The 21,265-nt window shown below is 38.3% G+C and overlaps 1 protein-coding gene and 2 pseudogenes across 1 annotated transcript; all 3 read left to right on the top strand.

The window, feature by feature from the left end:
- Positions 1–1,007: 1,007 nt before the first annotated feature.
- Positions 1,008–6,427, top strand: LOC115679201 (beta-glucosidase 12-like; annotated as a pseudogene).
- A 3,583-nt stretch (positions 6,428–10,010) lies between these two features.
- On the top strand, positions 10,011–11,631 carry LOC115679202 (cyanogenic beta-glucosidase-like; annotated as a pseudogene).
- A 4,785-nt stretch (positions 11,632–16,416) lies between these two features.
- Positions 16,417–19,774, top strand: LOC115679197 (beta-glucosidase 12-like). Its single transcript, XM_056309348.1, has 11 exons — positions 16,417–16,501; positions 16,631–16,706; positions 16,812–16,889; positions 16,988–17,075; positions 17,331–17,586; positions 17,677–17,792; positions 17,937–18,157; positions 18,254–18,285; positions 18,387–18,489; positions 19,220–19,328; positions 19,435–19,774. Exons 2-11 carry the CDS (start codon positions 16,643–16,645, stop codon positions 19,604–19,606), a joined length of 1,239 nt encoding a protein of 412 aa, XP_056165323.1. The 5' UTR covers positions 16,417–16,501; positions 16,631–16,642; the 3' UTR covers positions 19,607–19,774.
- The last annotated feature ends 1,491 nt before the right edge of the window (positions 19,775–21,265 follow it).

Genomic DNA, 21,265 nt, shown 5'->3' with positions numbered 1-21,265 from the left:
AAAAGTTTTCTGCTCTTATGATCCAGCTAGGTGAAAGGACGTTTCTTAAAAACCATTGGAATTAGCCAATTGACACCTATTTTTAATTGCCCAATTAAATTACACGAAATTAGGAATTAAATTTTTTATTCCTAAAACAAAAATATTTTCATTTAATTGCATGCAAGTAGACTTTAGGTGTATTTTTCATTTTTAGAATATATTTCCTTTTAAAAAAAAATCAGATTGGGTCGGCCTTGGCCTGGCCCGACCCAACCTTCTTTTCTTCCCCCCTTCCCCGCGGGACTTGGGCCGGCCCAGCCCAGCCCAGTCCCTTCTTCCCTTCTCCCTCGCGCAACCGAAGACCCGACACTCCTCTCTCTCTCTCTCTCTCTCGCTCGCGCGGCCGGCAGCACGGCCCAGCCATTCCTTCCACAAACCGCACTCAGCCCAGCCCCTCTCCCTCTCTCCTCTTCCCATTCCCACTGCCATGGACGCCGAGATGCAGGGGAACAGACCACCCCTCCCTGCACCGGCCTAGAATGGCCACAGAAGTTAAGAGCGTGAAATAGGCCGGTGCAGGCCGTCGTAGAGCGAGTTAATGGAGTAGAAGCAAGTGGCCTCTGGCCATAGAAGACCAAAGAAGAGGAGAGAGACGGGTTGGAGAACCTCGATCACAGAGAGAGCAAAAAACATAGCAGAGAGAGAAAGAAGAAACAGAGAGAGAACCTCGGTCTTGGCCGGCAGTATAAGAGCTAACTAGCGGTTCTCAATCCCTTGGGGCGGTTTTTTGATGGCCATTGGAGGCCAGATGAGGTTAAAGAATGACTTGGGTCGGCCGGCCAAGCTTCGACCGACGACTACCCTGGTCGGAGCTTGACCGACGACTACCCCGGTCGACCGTCCGGCGAGCCGTCACCCCCAATCTCCTAGCTTGAAGTGCTGAGGAGATTGAGGCCAAAGGCCGGGCGAAATAGCCGGCAAATCGCCAGATTTCTGCCCGGCCGATGGCCTCCCAAGACTGAAAGGCCGGGATTTGGCCTGAACCGGCCGGCAGAATCGTTTGGACCGGTCTGCCGACCCTATTTTGTCCTTTTCCACCGAACCAAGCCCTAATCGGACCAGATCATGGTACCTTCAAGCCAGGCGATTACGACACGGTCTCGGTCAACCGGAGCAGCTTCCCGGCCGGCTTCCTGTTCGGAACGGCTTCTTCCGCATACCAGGTAGATTAGATTTCATTTTCACAACTTCCTTTTCATCCCCCTTGCTATACCTCAGAGAAACTGAGTCTATATATGCATCCTGCATGGTCATTTTTTCATTAACAGATTATATAAATGGTCATACTGTATGTTTATTTATTTGGTTTTTTTCTTCTTGGCTTTCAGTATGAAGGTGCAGCTAATGAAGATAGTAGAGGGCCAAGTATTTGGGATTATTTCGCTCATAAGTATCTAGGTCTCTCTCTCTCTCTCTCTCTCTCTCTCTCTCTCTCTCTCTCTCCCACCCACCTAGACACACTCACAGAGCTAATGACAGTTACAAACTGTGAGCTTCCCTGTCTTTGAATGTAGCAGAAGGTGGCTGATGTGTTCCGATCTGATGTAATTAACAGAGATAACCACGTTGTTCATGTCGATGGAGCGCGAGCGTGTTTGAAATAATTAACCAGATGTTAGTGACATCGGCATCTATAGATAATAGATAACCATTCTGTCAGAGGCTTAGCAGCAGTAATATCTCTATAATGATAATTGTTTCTTGAAGACTGTGAATGAGCAGAGCAGCTGGGAAAGTGTGTAAAAGATGACAAACTGCGTCCTTGCCTTAGTGCACTCAGTTTTTTTCGGAGTCAAACGGGGTTTTGTTTTTTGACCAAAAAGAAAAAACGGGGTTTTGTTTTTTTTTTTCTTTTGTTTTCTCTTGAAGAATAACTCAAGATATGGTAAAACTTATGATAAAAATCGATTTATAAGGTTTTTTGGAAGATTGATAGTAAATTGAAACCGGCTTTGAGTATCAATTTTAGCATACTAGCATTGCCCTTTCTTGTACAACATGGATTTTTATATCGTGCTAATTAAAAGCATGATTGGTCCCAAAAAAAAATTAATTAAAAGCATGAGATCTTATTTAATTCCAAGATGAACCTAAAAAAGTCGTCTTTGCGATAATTTATAGACTATGGGAATCCCAAATTCTGATTCGGCAAATTTTGTGATTGTGTCATTCTCCTCTGGATTGTCGGTAGTGTAGAGAACTGACAAAATCGGCTTGTACCTGTACTTTTGCTACATGACATTTTTTAAGTAGGTTTGTGATATCAAAAATATTCTAATCAATTATTTGTCAAATATCCCACGGTATCACAATAATGCGTAATATTTAACATTTCATTTGATGTGCTTTCCAATTGAGACTTGTCGTATATCTTATCTCCATATGGTTCCTGTCGGATTTTTTTTGTTTCTCTCCATAAAGTATGGTTCATTGAATCATTACACCCTATAAAATGAAATAATGTATTTTCCTTTGCCAATTCGCAATAATGATTTCGCTCGGCATGAATTGGCAACAACAGAATGGGTCCACGGTCCAGTATGTTTCTTTAAGTTTCAAAAGTTGGAAATTATATTTAACATTTTCATAAGATTGACAAATTAAACAAAGAAAAAAAAATTGAAAAGACTTCACCCTTACCTTCGTCTGCAACCGATTCTTGTCTGCTTTGTTAAGAAATACATTATACGTTAATCCACTTGTTAATAATTGCGAGATTGTAAGACGGGTATATCTAACGTGATCAACTTTGAAAAGGGTAAAAGAAAAATCTAGTTCTGGACCTGGAAAATTTTGATTACGAGTCTGGTGAAATAGACCCCCCCTATTGAGCCCTGAAAATGAGAGGCGACCTAAGCCTAACATTGTTGTGTTTTGTCTTCTTTTTCATTTAATGTGAATTATGAAAACTTTAAAACTTTCGGTGGATTATATGTATTGATAAAAAGGTTTGATAATAATAATAAAGGTCCTATTACCGAGTGTCCCTGAGGCACTAATTAAGTTAACTTAAAATAGAAATGAGATTTCAAAACTATTTTAAACGAAATGATTACACATTTTAATAAAGTTACTTATTTCTAACCATTAAAAAGCATATATTATATGACTTACCAAGTCAAGGAAACCATCTTTTATATTTTCCCAATTCGAGTTGTCCATTCTTTAATTAATGACGTGGTTATCTTGTTGCTGCCAAGCAATAGACTATAATTCTTTGTCATTAATGATATAATGACTTAGGATTTTGTTAAGCCAGCGATTAAGGGAACTTAAAATTGTTTTTTGCGGGGTGAATGGCAGGTAAAATAGCTGATGGTAGCAACGGGGACGTGGCTATCGATTCGTACCACCGGTACAAGGTATATAATCAGCATTGAATACCACTAATTAATTTTGATGTTGGCAGAAGAATTTGGAACAGAAAATGTTCGACTCCTAACGATTAATTGTTTTCTTCTTCTTTTTCCAGGAAGATGTGGGGATAATGAAGGAAATGGGGTTGGATGCCTACAGATTCTCTATCTCCTGGCCTCGGATTTTACCTAGTAAGACCATCACTTTTCTGTCTCATTGCATAAAAAGAAATTTCTCAAATGAGAATAATTGTTGAAAAAAAAAGTCCTAAATCTATTGTACGACGGTCGACTTAGTCCTAAACTTTTCAATTTTGTCAATTTAATTCTAAGCATTTTGACAATTTTCCAATGTAGTCATTCCGGCTTATTTTGGTCGGAAATCGCTGACATGGCAGTCGTGCCACGTAAGACGACCGGCATCTACGTCAGTGATTTCCTATTAAAATTGACTAGAAGGATTATATTGGCAAATCGTCAAAAGATTTAAGACTAAATTAGTAAAATACAAAGGTTTAGGACTAAATTAGCCGTGGGACAATAAACTTAAGATTTTTAAGACAATTTTTCCAATAGAAATGCTTATGCTTAATCGTGCCAATTTTTTTTTAAGGTAGTTGATCCCGAGATGTGTTGACTTTCCATTATGTCTTTATGTGCGGAAATCATCAGAGGGAAAGCTAAAGGGAGGCATCAACAAGGAAGGAGTATAGGAAGGAGTGCAATACTACAACCACCTCATCAATGAGCTCCTTGCACACGGTCTTGGCTTTGTTTCATTTCTTTTACTTGTTCATTTCTTGTTTTTCCAAATCATTTATATATTATCACTCCCTAATAAGTAGAGATTTTCTACAGGGATTCAACCCTTTGTGACACTATTTCACTGGGACCTTCCACAAGCCCTAGAGGAGGAGTATGGTGGTTTCTTGAGTCCCTGGATTGTGTAATTAAGTCAAAAGATGTTTTTCCTTTAAACTTAGTTATGCTGAGTACTAAGGTTGAGAATTACATTTAATGCTACTGCATTAATCAGAGATGATTTCCGGGACTATGCGGAGGTCTGCTTCAAGGAATTTGGGGACAGAGTCAAACATTGGATAACTTTGAACGAGCCGTGGATGTACGGTCTCGGCGGGTATGCCAACGGAGAGTTGGCACCGGGTCGATGCTCCGATTGGCAGATGCTCAATTGCACAAGTGGCAATTCGGGCACCGAGCCGTACATCGCCGGGCACAACCAGCTTCTTGCTCATGTGGCCGCTGTTAAAGTGTACAAAGACAAGTACCAGGTCTCAGATCTCTTGAAACTTTTCTATGACTCGCGATTAAGGGCAATCAAATTAACCTTTCACCTCTTAATCAATTGAGTCATTGAGATGGATCAAAATAAAAAAAAAATTAGGACTCGATTGACAACATTATGGACTCAATCTACCAACACGAAAATAATGCTTTTGAATTTCGAATTGATGCAGAAATAGAACATCTAATGGGAGTTTAAATTGACTTGTTGACTGAAAAAGAAAATTGACTTTTGCAGGCATCTCAAAAGGGAGTAATAGGGATAACGTTGGTTTCTCACTGGATGGTGCCTTACTCAGATGCAAAGCATAATCAAAATGCAGCGCTAAGAGCCCTGGACTGGATGTTGGGATGGTGAGTGTCCTTCTCCAACGACCAAACTCACACATGATATACAACCCAAAATACATATTATGAATTTCATGAAGTTAAAGTACTTGCAGTTCGATATAAATGGTGAATCATTAGGAAAACATGTGGTTCCTTTTCAGGTCCTTGGACCCGATAACATACGGCGACTATCCGCACATAATGTGTTCGCTCGCTGGGAAAAGGTTTCCCAAGTTCACAAAGGAACAATCGCTGTTGGTGAAAGGATCTTTTGATTTTCTCGGGTTGAACTACTACACCGCGAACTATGCAAAGTACATGCCTTACTCAAATGCTTTGAATTCAAGCTACCTAACCGATGCTCGCGCGAATCTCTCGAGTAAGAAAAACGATCACTATCCGGATGATGCTAATCATGGTCTCAATGAAGTTCTTTTCTAATGAATTCGTGATGGTTTCTTGTAGCTGAACGCAACGGGCTTCCAATTGGTCCTGGGGTACGTTTGATTCTTTCTACAACCCCATTTTATTATATTTTCGGTTTGGTATTTTTTGCGTTGTCTTCTTAGGGTTCTTACCTTAATTCAATATCCATAAACACCGAATAGTAGTAACCAAAAATTGAGAGAATAAGGTAAATTTTCCAAGTTGTTTTTTTCCCAATCATGTTCACGATCCTATTGCGAATGTTATTGCAGGCTGCTTCAAGTTGGCTATCTGTTTATCCCGGTGGAATACAAAGTCTTTGATGTACGTAAAGACAAAGTACCAAAATCCACTCATTTACATAACTGAGAACGGTGAGAAAACATTATCTCTAACGGTTAATTAACTAAAAATAGTTTTTTATGATTAATTACTCTCTTTTTCACGCCCTATTTCTTGGTTTTGGACCATCAGGAATCGATGAGTTCAATAACTCTACATTACCACTGGAGCAACAATTGGCTGACTACGCGAGGATCGATTATTATTATCGCCATCACTTGTATCTTCATAAAGCGATCAAGTAAATTTTCCTAATTTTCATGCAATTTCACTTGTGGAATTACCTTTTTCTTTATATTATTTTCCTTATTTTTTACATCATACGTGACATCAAATGTGATGTTTGGAAAATTTGTGGTAGGGATGGTGTCAATGTGAAGGGCTACTTCACATGGTCGTTGCTAGACAATTTCGAATGGAGCTCGGGATTCACCATCCGGTTCGGGATCAATTATGTCGATTACAAGAACGGATTGAAGAGATATCCGAAACAGTCGGCGATTTGGTTCAGGAGTTTTCTCAACAAGTTTTGATTCGATAATACATCGTATGCATATGATATATGTTACGATGATCTCAATAAATAAGGATGCGATCAATTCTTGTGTAGTAAATAACTATGAAAATTCCATGGTGAATTTTGCGAGAATAAATTATGCCAATAAATTTCACTATTTCAGGAGGATTTCACGAACAAATTGTCGAAATCCGATCTACTTACCTTAGTATTCATCAAAGTGTGTGCATGCGGCGATTTCTATTTTAAGCATCTTAATGGGAAAGCCTTTGGAGTATTAGGCATCTATCTAATACCGTTAAAAGGCTCAAAACCAAAATGTTCACCAGCAGAAAGCTTCATGGAGATAATCTCAGTAGTTAGATGTGGAATGGTTGGTATCGTATTGATAATTTGGAAGGAAGTAAGGAGTTATATCAGATAGATGAGGAAATATGAACATATTCTAATTAACTTTACAGAATAATTTTTTAAAATTTTTTCCATGCGGGTCATATGAATTTGTTGATACCCGAAAATGACCAACTTTATTATTGATGAGTAGTAAGCTTGATCGACAAGAACCAAGTCTAGTTAAATAAGAAGTCATTGATGGATGAAAAGGTCAATTTGAAGAGAATTGACAATTCATCAACAAGTCATCGACAACATATATGGTAGAAGTTATCAACAAGGACCTTCATCAGTTGACAAAGTTCATCAACAACCAATTATTGCAGATTTTGTTAAGTGTTGGAGTTCAAAGGCAAAGATGATGCATCAATTCTATTATGCACTTTACCGCCCTCTATGCATTGTTAGGTAGTCAACCAGTAATTATGAAAAGTCACATGATGAGAATAACTAGAATCAAGCACCCAATTATCTCCTGATGAACTCGTGATGACAGCTAACACAACATTGGCACCATTAGAACCACTAGAACTATTATATGTTGTGGTGGCAATATTACCATCGCCTGCAGACTCCGTATTTATTCTTTCACCCTTATACTTTGAACAATTTCTCCTGTAGTACCCTACTTCATCACAGTGATAACATCAACAGTTTTGAACATTGGACTTCGATTTAGAATGTCTCTTCCATCTGCTACCTCCGGGCTCTCTGCCCGAGAGAACCAAACCTTGCGCCATATCATGCGCAAAGTTACCTTCCCCTAACTTTTTTTGCCAATCTTTAGAAAACAAGATGGACTTTACCTCGTTTTCAAAACAAGTCTACTAACAGTCATATCGTTTTGGCAAAGGTGCGCAAAAATGTAAGAGGTAAAGCCTCGCTCTATCAAAAAATTAGACATTCCCAATCAAATGTTGTATTGGCTACTATATGGAGACTTCCTACCTCCATATTTTCGAATCATTAGCTCTATTTGTCATGCTGGGGAATGCCCCTAAGCTGCTGTACTTCATTGGTTTTATAATACTTACATTTTACCAAAAAAAAAAGATGGACTTTACCTCTTACAAGGTAATTGTAGTATGCTACTGCAGAAGTGAATCAATAAAGTGCTAAAAAAAATCAAGTAGAAACACCAACAATATCATGCCTTGTTTCTCAGCAGGCAAGGCCTCATTGACGTTCTTCAAAGTTATCATGAGTTTGTTAAACTCATCTAAGTAGGCTTTAATGGATGTGCCTTCAACCACCTGAAATTGAAACATCATTTTTAGCATATACAAACGATCGTTAACCATTCATTAGATAAAGTGACTCAAGTTTTGCGCACAATGCTACGACATCCTGCTCTTCAGCTACTTCAATCAATACTTCATCCTACGATTCAACGGAATTATGATTTTTGCCTTCTCCATAACTCTACCTTATCAACATATTATGGTTTACCCTAACCACCCTTCTCACTTGAGGACCGACCAAAAAAAAAACCTATTTCATGTTTTTGGTAATTTATCATTCCCATCTAGTGCCTTCCCCAAACCCTAGGTTGTTAACCAGGCACACATCTTAATACTTCACAACCCAAAGTTATTCTTCCCATTGAACTTCTCAATCTCAACTCTTCATCCGAACATAATTGCAAACACAACAAAAGCTCCGAATCAACTCTAGATCTTAATGCCTTGTGAAAATTACGTGAAAGTTAAAGGACCTTGCAATTCAAGTCTAATGTGAGGAAAAATTTGTGAGAGAAATCAATTAGGAACATTAAGGACACCAAAGATTTACGTGATTTGATTCGAGCATCAGTTCTACTCCACACGGAGAGCCAATCGTCGAAAAAATCACCATGAATTCGTAGAGTAGCATGCTCGATCGCTCATATGTTTTCCAACTCTACATTACACCCAAAACAAAATTACAAGGCTATGTTTGATCGTCTAGATTTTTAGCTAGGATAGAAATGGATATGATATGATAAGAAATCCAGGAATTTTGCTATATCCTATCCACTGTTTGGTGAATCGCAATAATAAGTCCAAATACTTTCATATCATTTCCTATCCATTGTTTGGTATAAATGGCATATTGATTTAAATGAATATGAAAATGCACAAGTAGAGATGGTAAGAATCTCTCATGGTTCACTGCTAAAGTATGCATATAATCTCCATCAATCAATTCATAATTATTGTATGATCTACATCTTGAATAGAGAAAGAGCTCGTTACAGCATTCCAGAACCACAGGTTTAACAACGACAAGAAATGTAAATGGGTTATAGTAATATCAATGAGGTAGATCAACCAGCAAATGTCAAATATAGTAAAAGAGAAAAAACTTGATTATTCACTTTCGTGATTCCGAAAAATATAATGCCTTGACTTTCTCACCACTTTTGTGAAAATTCAACATGAACCACAGAGTTACAGAAAAAATGAGTTTCGACTCTTTTGTTGCTTTCTTGGCCTTTTGACGAGAGCCAGAGAGTTACGCAGGAGAAAAAGCATTGACTCTCTCTTCGTTTTCATGGAGTTTTGACGTAAACAAAGAACTATGAAAAAGTCGTAAAGCTTCAACATGAACCTAAGATACGCAGAAGAAGGAAATGGAGTGAATTAGGAAGATCCGTTTCAAGTTTGAATTTGTTCATTTAGAATCGAAGTCCTTCTACTTCATTATTATTTACTTATTTTGTAATTATTTTTCCTCTCTTTTTTATTTCTTTTCTATTCCCTTCCGTCATTCTTTAAAAAATATGTGATAAACATAGTAATATACCTAAAATATGTGATAAACATAGATATAATATATATTTTAGAATAGAAAGAAATTCAAATATATAAATAGAAATAGAAATACATAAAAAATGAAAATTGTCCATCATTTTTAAAATTTTCTTTTTTATAATAGAATCCAAAAATTATTATTTATTTAATTATTTTTAAAAAAATTCATTTAAGAAGTTTGTTATTCGAGAAAAATAGCTTTTACCATGAATATAAGAAATTCTATCCATTTTTGTCTCACCTCCCCCATGGAATATTTATCCCACCTCCCCCATGTGATATTTTTATTAACGACTTAAATGAATTTTGTTAACAAGTGTCCCTAAAACATTTGTTTAACCAACAATTAAAGAAAGTTCTAATTTCAATGAACTTTTTTCTCATATTATACACATTCTACTGTAAAAATTGAAATATTTTAAATGAAATATGCTGAATCAGTATCATAGAGATACTCATTAATTAGATGTTTTCAACTTCAATTGTATTTTGTGGGGTGAATGGCAGGTAAAATAGCTGATGGTAGCAATGGGGATGTGGCTATCGATTCATACCACCGGTATAAGGTACATGATCAGCATTTAACACCACTAATTCATTTTGGTGTTGGCAAAGCAAATTGGGAAAGAAAATGTTCGGATAATAGTGATTTTTTTATTTTTTTGGTGGTGGGAACAGAAAGATGTGGAGATAATGAAGGAAATGGGGTTAGATGCCTAAAGATTTTCAATCTCATGGCCTCGAATTTTACCAAGTAAGACCAATAAGCATTATTTCTTTTGGTCTAATTGCACGAGGTTAGGAAAAGCCTGTGCGTAATCATGCCAAATGTGTTGACTTTCCATTTTGTCTTTATGTGGGGGGAATTTTCAGAGGGAAAGCTAAAGGAAGGCATCAACAAGGAAGGAGTGCAGTACTACAACAACCTCATCAATGAGCTCCATGCCCACGGTCTTGGCTTCATTTCATTTCTTTTGCTTGTTCGTTTTTTGTTTCATATCATTTATATATAATCATTCACTAATAAGTAGAGGTTTTTGCATTGTCATTGCAGGTATTCAACCTTTTGTGACACTGTTTCACTGGGACTTTCCACAAGCCCTAGAGGAGGAATATGGAGGTTTCTTGAGTTCCCACGTTGTGTAAGTCAAAAGAGATTTACTCTTTAACCTTAGTTGTGAATACTAAGGTTGAGATTCATATTTTTCCGCTGCCCTTATTAGGGATGATTTCCGGGACTATGCGGGGGTCTGCTTCAAGGAATTTGGGGATAGAGTCGAACACTGGATAACTTTGAACGAGCCGTGGACGTACGGTATCGGCAGGTATGCCAATGGACAGTTGGCACCAGGCCGATGCTCCAATTGGCAGATGCTCAACTGCACGGGTGGCGATTCGGGCACCGAGCCGTACATCGTCGGACACAATCAGCTCCTTGCTCATGCGGCCGCTGTTAAATTGTACAGAGACAAGTACCAGGTCTCCGATCTCTTGAAACTTTTCTATAACTCACGATTAAGGGCAATCAAATTAATCTTTCACCTCTTAATCAGTTGAGTAGTCGAGATGGACTGAAATAAATAAATAAAAAGATTGGGACTCGATTGACAACGTTATGGACTCAATCTACCAACAAGAAAAATGCTTATGAATTTCGAATTGATGCAGAAATAGAACATCTAATGGAAGTTTAAATTGACTTGTGCAATTTGACTGAAAAAGAAAAGTGACTTTTGCAGGCATCTCAAAAAGGAGTAATAGGAATAACATTGGTTTCTCATTGGATGGTGCCTTACTCAGATGCAAAGCATAATCAAAATGCAGCGCTAAGAGCCCTGGACTGGATGTTGGGATGGTGACTACCAAACTCACACATGATATACACCCTAAATACATATTTTGGATTTCATAAAGTAAGTACTTGGCAATTTGATTAAATGGTGAATCATTAGGAAAAGATGCGGTTCCTTTTCAGGTTCTTGGACCCGATAACGTACGGCAACTATCCGCACAGCATGCGCTTGCTCGTAGGGGAAAGGCTTCCCAAGTTCACAAAGTAGCAATCACTGTTGGTGAAAGGATCGTTCGATTTTCTCGGGTTGAACTACTACACGGCGAACTACGCAAAGTACATGCCCTACTCGACTACTTTGAATTTAAGCTTTTTAACCGACGCTCGCTTGAACCTCTCAAGTAAGCAAAACGATCTCTATTCGGATGACATTAATCGTGGCCTCGATGAAGTTCTTTTCTAATAAATTCGTGACGGTGTCTTGTAGCTGAACGCAAGGGGGTTCCAATTGGTCCAAGGGTACGTTCCATCTACTGATTGTTTGATTCTTTCTGCAACCACACTTTGCTCCGTTCTAGATAACTCGAAATTTTTACCTTATTCTGAGAGAATAAGGTAAATTTTTCGAGTTATTTTTTTGCCCATTGTGTTCGTGATCCTATAATGAATGTCATTGCAGGCTGCTTCAAGTTGGCTATCTGTTTATCCCAGTGGAATACAAAGTCTTTTGATGTACGTAAAGACTAAGTACCAAAATCCACTCATTTACATAACTGAGAATGGTGAGAAGAAACATTACCCGTAAATGATTAATTTACCAAAATGGCGAGTTAATAATTTTTTTTTATGATTAACTACTCTCATTGTCACACCCTATGTCTTCTTGCTCTTGGGCCATTAGGAATCGATGAGTTCAATAATTCTACATTACCACTGGAGCAGCAATTGGCTGACTACATGAGGGTCGATTATTATTATCGCCATTTGTCGTACCTTCTGAAAGCGATCAAGTAAGAATTTCTGTTTTCCTAATGTTCTTGCAATTCCACCTGTGGAATTACCTTTCTGTTTTGCTCTTATTTTACATCATCCAAGACATGAAATGTGACGTCTAGAAAATTGGTATAGGGATGGTGTCAATGTGAATGGCTACTTCGCATGGTCGTTGCTAGACAATTTCGAATGGAGCTCGGGATACACCGTCCGGTTTGGGATCAACCTCGTTGATTACAAGAATGGATTGAAAAGGTATCCGAAATAGTCGGCGATTTGGTTCAAGGGCTTTCTCGACAAGTTTTGATGCAAGAATACATCGTATACATATGGTATGGTATATGTTAAGATGATCTCAATAAATAAGGATTCGATAAATTGTTGTGTAGAAAATAATTTGTGAAAACTCTATTATTCTTGTTGGTGAATTTCGCGATAATAAATCATGCCAATACATTTCAGTATTTCAGGAGAATTCCGTGAACAAAATGTCGAAATTCGATCTATTTTCGCTAGTATAGTTAGATATTGTGCATGCAGCGATTTATATTTTAAGCAGAAAGTTTCGTGGAGATAATCTCAGTAGTTAGATGTGGAATGGTTGGTATTGTATTGATAATTTAGAACGAAGTAGGGAATTACATCATATATATGAGAAAATATGAACATATTCTAATTAATTACAAAATAGGTTTTTATTTTTGTTTCTCTGGAATTTTTCCTGCGATAAAATATCTTTCGCTTAAAGTGGATTTTTCAATTTTTATTAAAGGAAACAGGTTATGCGCCAACTCCGGACAAAAGATATCCAACCAAATAAAAAAATCAATAGCTTTACTTCGAATCAAACTATACACGCAAATCAAGTTGGAATTTAATCGACAGCAAGGCTTGGAAAGTACTACTATATAAACGAACCGAATGTGAACAAACTTTGCCGGAATTTAATCGACGACACAGCCTGAATACATCGAGATAAAGATATACGTCGGAATTTAATCGACGAAGCTGATCAGAAAACTATAGCTAGAACACGCCGGAATTTAATCGATGACTCGAGTCTAGTAAATAAAAGTACATTGCAAGAAAGTAAAGATACTGAAAGATACTAAATTTGTTTGATTTGTGCGAGGGTGTCTCCAAAGAGTACAATGTGGCTATTTAGAGCCTACAATCAACAGTTATCAATGAAAGTTACAAACGGAGGTTATAAACAGAGTTTACAAACGGGGGTTACAAATGGTTATCGAAAAAGAAACAACTTCCTAATGGTTATGAGAAGTTACTATAATCCTAAAATAGCGGCAAAATAACCGACCAGCGGTTATCCTCTTGTCGATTGTTTGATATCGATATCGATGACTTCGTCTATCAACTTCAAGATCCTCATCGATAACTTCACTATGTGTGTCGTCAATGACTTCACTAGCGAGCTGTTGATTGTCTTCAAGTTACTGATAATTAAATTCATAAATAACCAAATTTTGCTTTGATCAACTATGTTTATCATATGTCGATAATTTTGTCATTTTTTTTGTGCAAACTAACGCCCCTTTAAAATAATTGAATGATTCATCACATCATTTGATTCTTGTAAATTAGATAATCAAGAGTCATCATATGCCCCATTGTCATCAGCAAAATTTATTTTTTTTGCCGAAAATTTATCTTGGTCAAATTCATCGTATGACTCATATTTTCCACGAAAGGCACGTTTTATGTAAAGTCTTCAAGTGGTCCTCTATCGTTATCCTTAAGTAATTGCTCATACTTAGACACACTCGTTGCCAATTGGAATAAATTGGCAAAATTTTAGCCTTCAAATTTTTCTCTAAAATTGAATTTCAATCCATTGAAAGCCAAATTTGTGAATTTTTCTTCAGAGAGTGAGATAAGGCACTTATTTCGAGCCCTCTTGAATCGATCAACTAACTCATTATCGTGTTGACAGATGTTGGCCAAATCATCAATCGATATGTCAGGTATCATTATATAAAATTGAGAATGCAATTGTCTTCCCGTCTTAGCCCAAGTATGGATTGAAATAGGAGATAAATTAATATACCATGTAAAGGCGGTTTTTGATAAGTCTCAGGAATTTATTTGTTCCTACCTCTCCGCATTGGGCAATAAATCAACAAATGTGTTCGATGATCAACTAGTCATCTTCGCCAGTTAAAACAGCAAAGTTAGGACTTTCGAATTTTCTTTGGTAAGGTATGGTGTCAACCCAATTAGGATGTGACTTTCTATATACTAGCCTGACCATTCCTCTTTCGGCGAGTTCACCCACTTGATCAGGATTCACAAGTTGACACATTTCCTGCCCCCTAGGTTCAGGGTAGATAGGATTCTCAAGCCTTTGTAAAATCCTCACTAATGGTGAGATCACTTGACCTAAATTATTTCCACTGCTCAATTTATTAAGAGTTAGAGGAACATACCCGGAAGCCGCAATATTAGGCAAATTACTTCCACTAACAGGTATTGTCCTACTAGTTTGGGTCGTACCAACAATTTCAACCCTTTGCAAAATCCCAAAAGGTGCAGGATTGGTAGGATTCGCCTGCATTTGAAATGAATAGCTCAATGTTCTTGGCCCGTGCATGACCTCATGCAAGGTGTTGACGATCATGGACTTGATCACGTCAATAAGGTATTTCATCATGTGAATGGTCGTTTCCTTCTAGTGTTTGTCGTGAATCATTCATGGTAGCCAACATAACAAGATTTGGCTCCAACTGTCATCTTTACTCGTCGGCGAATTGTCTTGGGATGTCGACATCTCCACCTTGTTCTTGCTTTGCCATTGGTTGTGCAGTCGATGACTTAGAATGCCCCACTCTGTCATTAATAGGTTACGGTGAGGAGTTGTTACCGCCAATATTGTCAGGACCGAGTTGATTCATAGTATGTGCCATTGCATTTCCACAAATTAGCCACATTGGTTCCACCAGCCATGCCAAAAAGATGTTTCGCCTGAATTTCTCCCATGACAAATATCTTTTACCAAAAGTCGTTCTTCGATTTTTTTTAATGGAAATGGGTTATGTGCCAACTCCGGACAGAAGATATCCAACCAAATGAAGAAATCAACGGCTTTACTTCGAATCAAACTATACAAACCCAAACCGTACCGGAATTTAATGGACAATAAGGTTTGGAGAGTACAACTATTACTAACGAACCGAATGTGAACAAATTATGTCGGAATTTAATCGATGACACGACCATAATATGCCGAGATGAATATTCACATCAGAATTTAATCGACGACGCAGATCGAGAAACTATAGCTAAGAAACACGCTAGAATTTAATCGACAACGATAATCTAGAAAATAAAAGTACAATCCAGGAAAGTAAAGATGTTAAAAAATAGTAAATTTGTTTGATGTGTGCAAAGGTATCTGAAGATCACAATGTGGCCATTTAAAACCTACGATCGACGGTTATTAAAAGGTTATAAAAGGAAGTTACAAAGGGTGGTTACAAATAGAGGTTATAAACAGTTATTGAAAAAGAAATAACTTCCTAGTAGTTACGATAATTATAACAATCGTAAAATAGCGACAAAATAACCAAGTGACGGTTATCCTCTTCTCGATTGCTTCATGTCAATATTGATGACTTAATCGATCAACTTCAAGGTCCTTGTCAATAACTTCACTTTTTGTGTCTTCAATGACTCCACTAGCGAGTTATTAATTCTTTTCAAGTTACTAATAATTCTATTAATAAATAACCAATTTTACACACTCACGATATATACTATATAGGTCTTCGGATTCTGTATTAACATGGAAAAGGCAATGAGTGGATTGAAAATAAAAATGGCATGTATTTATTGATTAAATAATTATCCACGATATATATAGTATGATTGAGGCCCGTGATTTGTTGTGTTTTGGAATAGCATTTGGGTGGCGTCCGAGTCAATTTTCACGCACCCCGACTACTAATCTACCTAAGGGTCGTGTTTTAAACTACAATCTCTTTAGAATTCTACAGCATAATGTCGGCCGATCTCATCCATAAAATCATGTTTAATGAGTGTACGCTGACTTGGTATTTTATATTCTCTTTTGATCTTTTTTTTCGCGTGTACTTTTTATGACGGGCCTTGTCTGTTTTTTGTATGGCGAACTATACTAGAAAAAATAGCGGATGGAAGCAACGGAGATGTGGCTATAGATCAATACCACAATTATAAGGTATGTCATTCATCGGTCACGACCCCGTAATCTTTTCTTCATTCTGTCGGTCCATCAATACAAAACTCTTGGTAAATAAGCTACTTTATGTTATCCAACTCTGATCTTTCCGAGCATTATGTGGTACAGGAAGATGTTGGGATGATGAAGGAGATGGGTTTGGATGCTTACAGAATGTCAATCTCGTGGCCGAGGATACTACCCAGTAAGTTGTTCTTCTCGTCCAATCTTCTCCCTTTTAGAGCACAAAATTTTTCAATTTCCTATGAACAGAATATACTTAAATTCTTTGCTGTATTGACGATTTCAGAAGGCACGGTCAAGGGAGGAATCAACAAAGCAGGCATTGCATACTACAACCTCCTTATCAATGAACTCCTGGCCCAGGGTATTAACCTCATCTCACTCTCTCCATCAAATAATTTTTTTTGTTTTTGCTTAGTATTGTGACCTATATCTGTTGCAATTCGTCTCCATTCGATGTAGGAATCAAGCCATTTGTAACCATATTTCACTGGGACGTTCCCCAAACATTAGAAGACGAGTATGGTGGTTTCCTGAGCTCCAAGATTGTGTAAGTGATTGTCAACTTGCGTAATCTTTAGCCGTTCAACGAGTATTATATGCATGTAACAAAGCTCAAATGCTTGTTTATATGACAACATTACGACCTGGCTTGAGGAATCCCTAATGTACCTTAAGTGTTTCTTGCTGGCGGGTATACTTCGAATCATTGCTGTTAGTTCGCATATACTCTGATGAAGTTGGGCTTTCTCGTCCGGGTTCGAGGTTTCGAAGATCAATCTTTGTTTTGTTCATGTGCACACAGGGGCCACTTCCGAGACTTTGCTGATGTATGTTTCAAGGAGTTCGGGGACCGGGTCAAGCACTGGATAACCCTGAACGAGCCGTGGACTTTCTGTGACGGAGGCTATGTGCTTGCGAGTTTGGCTCCGGGCCGATGTTCGGCATGGCAGCAACTGAATTGCACCAGCGGCGATTCTGCCACGGAGCCGTACGTAGTCGGCCACAATCAACTCCTCGCGCACGCAGCTGCCGTGAAATTGTACAGGGTTAAGTACCAGGTGAGTTCGATAAATTTCTCGATTCTCCAGGTTAATTTCTCTTGCGAGCATTTGGAAAAATCAGAATAACGGTGATATGCGGGCATGCAGGCAACTCAAAAGGGGGTCATTGGTCTAACATTGTTATCTCATTGGTTTGAGCCCTACTCGGACGCCAAGCACAACCTCAATGCAGTCCAAAGAGCCTTGGACTTTATGCTCGGATGGTGATTGAAGTGCTTCTTCTCTCCTATGCTTTTCTCGTGTGATTTGTAGTTAATCGGTTAGCTGCGCTTAACTAGCACTAGAGAGTGAACCGAAAAAGCTCCAACCCTCGCGTACATTACTCGCTCACTGATTGTCTTTTATAGGTTCTTGGACCCAATAACCTACGGCGACTACCCCCACAGCATGCGATCCCTCGTCGGAAATAGACTGCCAAAGTTCACGGAAGAGCAATCGCTCTCGTTGAAAGGGTCGTTCGATTTTCTCGGGTTGAACTACTACACCGCCTACTATGCAGCGTATGCGCATTACTCTGTGAACGCTCAAAACATGAGCTACGTTACAGATGCTCTCACCAATCTCACAAGTGAGGAACCGAATCGTTGTAGTTGATATTCGGTGACAACGACGATAGCGCGATCTTGATTTAAGTGAATGCTAATAACAACCTTTTTTCTTGTAGGCGAGCGTAACGGGATACCAATAGGCCCAGTGGTATATATACACTCTTTTGTCCAATCTATTCTTCTTTAATTTGCTTGCAATCTTTCATTTTTGTTGCCCTCGTTGATTAAAATGTGAATCAACTTTTGCAGGCTGCTTCGAGTTGGCTGTCGGTTTATCCAAGTGGGATACGAAGTCTGTTGCTGTATGTTAAGAATAAGTACAAGAACCCGCTCATCTACATCACCGAGAACGGTACGTAGGACTCACTAAACATCTCGCTAAAATTTACTTACTAAACAATCTGAAAAGACTAGAAGGCCGATTCTACAGTTCCATTCCAATTTTTTTTTCATTCTGGTAAATTTTTAAAAGAGTTGGTAAATGTAAAAAAAAGTATGGGTAAAGAAAGTTGTTGATCACCTAATTTTTCTGTAATTAATTAGTAACTTACTGACATTTTTATGAAATTCCTAACTCTTTTTTAAAGTCTACAAATTATCGGCTTTAATTATCTTTTACTAACTTGATTTGTTTTTCTTTTACCAAGGCTTTAAATATATCAACTCCTATGTGAATTTATCAATCTGTCACTGGTTATTTTTTTGTTTTTTTAACACTTATCAACACTAATCAAACTAGTAGTTAGTTAAAGAAATCGGAAACTAGAAACTCTAGAAAATCTTCATAGACAATCACAAAAGTAAATTGCATGGTTTAATTAGGTGGGCCATAACTTAGTTTTGAAGCCACAAGTAAATATGATTTGTTGAGGAATATATGATATAGTAGGTATACATTTTAAACCCGTCTTTCATAGCTTAAAGATATTTAAAGAAGCAACATGTCTAACCACGTTTTTACAACTCTATGCATAATGGTGAGCTAACATCTTAGAATTTGAGATCCTAAACCAAATGAATCCTTGCCGATGTCATTTCTCAAGGGATAACAATCTCTCTGTCACTCTCGATCAAACGCACAGGAATCGACGAGTTCAGCAATTCGACACTACCGTTGGAGCAGCAACTGGCTGATCCTGTGAGGATAGATTACTACTATCGTCATCTCCGGTACACTCTGAAGGCAATCAAGTAAGCAATATTTCAAGCAAGATTCTTCTCATAATTCAACGCAAAGTCTCAGATTTCGCAACTTTGCACTACATGCGAATAACGGTTGGGTCGGTTGTATGGTCAGGGACGGAGTGTACGTGAAGGGTTACTTCGCATGGTCATTGTTCGACAACTTCGAGTGGGGCTCGGGATACACCGTCCGTTTCGGCATCAACTACGTGGATTACAAGAACGGATTGAAGAGATATCCCAAGCACTCGTCCATTTGGTTCAAGAGCTTCCTCAACAAGCATTGATGTTGGATCGTCTTTGCAAGTGATTTCCTGCGTGATATGCATCGAACGAATAAGCAGATCCAAATCCCATTTTCATTTGATCGTTTCCTAAGACTGTTTGCTTGAAAGTGCTATCATAGATATAGTGACCAAGTCGATCAAAATAAAGAAAGGAAAATTCGTTTTTCGCATGATGCCAGATGTCTTTTACAATAGTAGAATGAACTTTCTCGTTGGGCTCACTCGTCACGGCATGCTAAGAGGCCCAATCTAGGGTCGACCCTTTTCTACGCACTGAATTTCGTTTTCCGGGAAAACGCGAGAAATTAACGCCCTAAGAAAGAAAATGACGGGAACATATCATCTCGACCTTGACCCTGCTCCTTCTCCCGTTAACCCCGCAAAGCCCCCGAGCTCGCTCAAGCCGTCACCTTCTTGTGTTGGCTTGACATCATCGCCTTCATTATCATCTTCATCCTCCTCCTTAATCAACTCTCACTTCGGTTGTTACAGCGAATGCGAAACCGCCATTGCCCATGGCAACTGGCAGATACTAGCCCTAGCTTAGCTCTACACAACCTCGCTTGCTCCATTTGAACTTTATTCTCTCCCGCTCGGATCTCAAAAGAACCTCGCAGTTAACTAGTTCTAACAGTATCACCTAGAAGGGGTGAACATGTGAATTCAAGAAACTTAACCGAAAAAATTAAAGAATAAAAAGTGTTAAGAGTTTGATACAAGTATAACCAGGTAAAACACAAAGTCGATATAAGCAGGATCTGGTTATATCAAGTAGTGCAGTACGGTTCTATCAGACAATAAATTAATATAAGTAGAGGGATAGGAAATGATGCACATAGAGCTTATAGTGGTTTGGTTTGGTGTAAGCCTACATCCACTCTTCCAGACTAATTGCGCACCACTGGATTTCACTAGTAATTTTTTTAGCAGTTACACAGTATCACGTGCTACTTCTACTTGAAGCGCTTCTACCCAAAGCTAATAGATGACACTATCACGCACCCAAACACTACTACAACACCGGTACACTCCCCACTCATATTACATTCAACGTAAGCACTCTCTGTAGCTCACTCACAGTTTGTATCAAAATATAAATCTTTCTCTATTTCGTAGTTCTATCTTCTTCTGTATAGGTTGATCTTCTTATATAGTCTTCAATCTTCAAACTAGCCGTTGAATAATCTTCAAGAGGATCAATTTAGCTGTTGAAGATAAACAATTAAATCACCGGAGATCTAGTCCCACACAATCAGATCTTCTAGTAATATTGTAGCTGCCACGAATAGAGTTGCCATCGTAAGAAATAATCCTGTCATATCACAAGCTGCTGGAAGCACGTAATAAGATGTTGGTCACAAGTAGTGCAGATGATTCACTTTTATCAACAGTCACTAGTTATATCAAGCGTCCCAGAGATCTCAGGCTTCCGCTTATATCAGGCTCCCACAAGATTTCGTTTATATCAAGCCACCGCAAGCTTCCGCTTATATCAAGTTCCTGCAAACTTCTGCTAATATCCGACTCCGGTTATATCAAACTTCCCGAGTATATCCAGTTGCTTTCCATTGATCTTCCTTAGTTTCTTAGTGATCCAAGACAGTATAAACTGTTCACTTTTATTGATACCTCCAAGTCTCCACAAACTTTCCGTTCTTC

The sequence above is a fragment of the Syzygium oleosum genome, unplaced genomic scaffold (genome assembly GCF_021117445.2).
Source record: "Syzygium oleosum isolate NSW1041296 unplaced genomic scaffold, Sole_v2.1 Sole_v2.03, whole genome shotgun sequence".
In the NCBI taxonomy this organism is placed as follows: Eukaryota; Viridiplantae; Streptophyta; class Magnoliopsida; order Myrtales; family Myrtaceae; genus Syzygium; species Syzygium oleosum.
The sequence above is the reverse complement of the archived record's forward strand: the minus strand, read 5'-3'. Positions and strand labels throughout refer to the sequence as shown.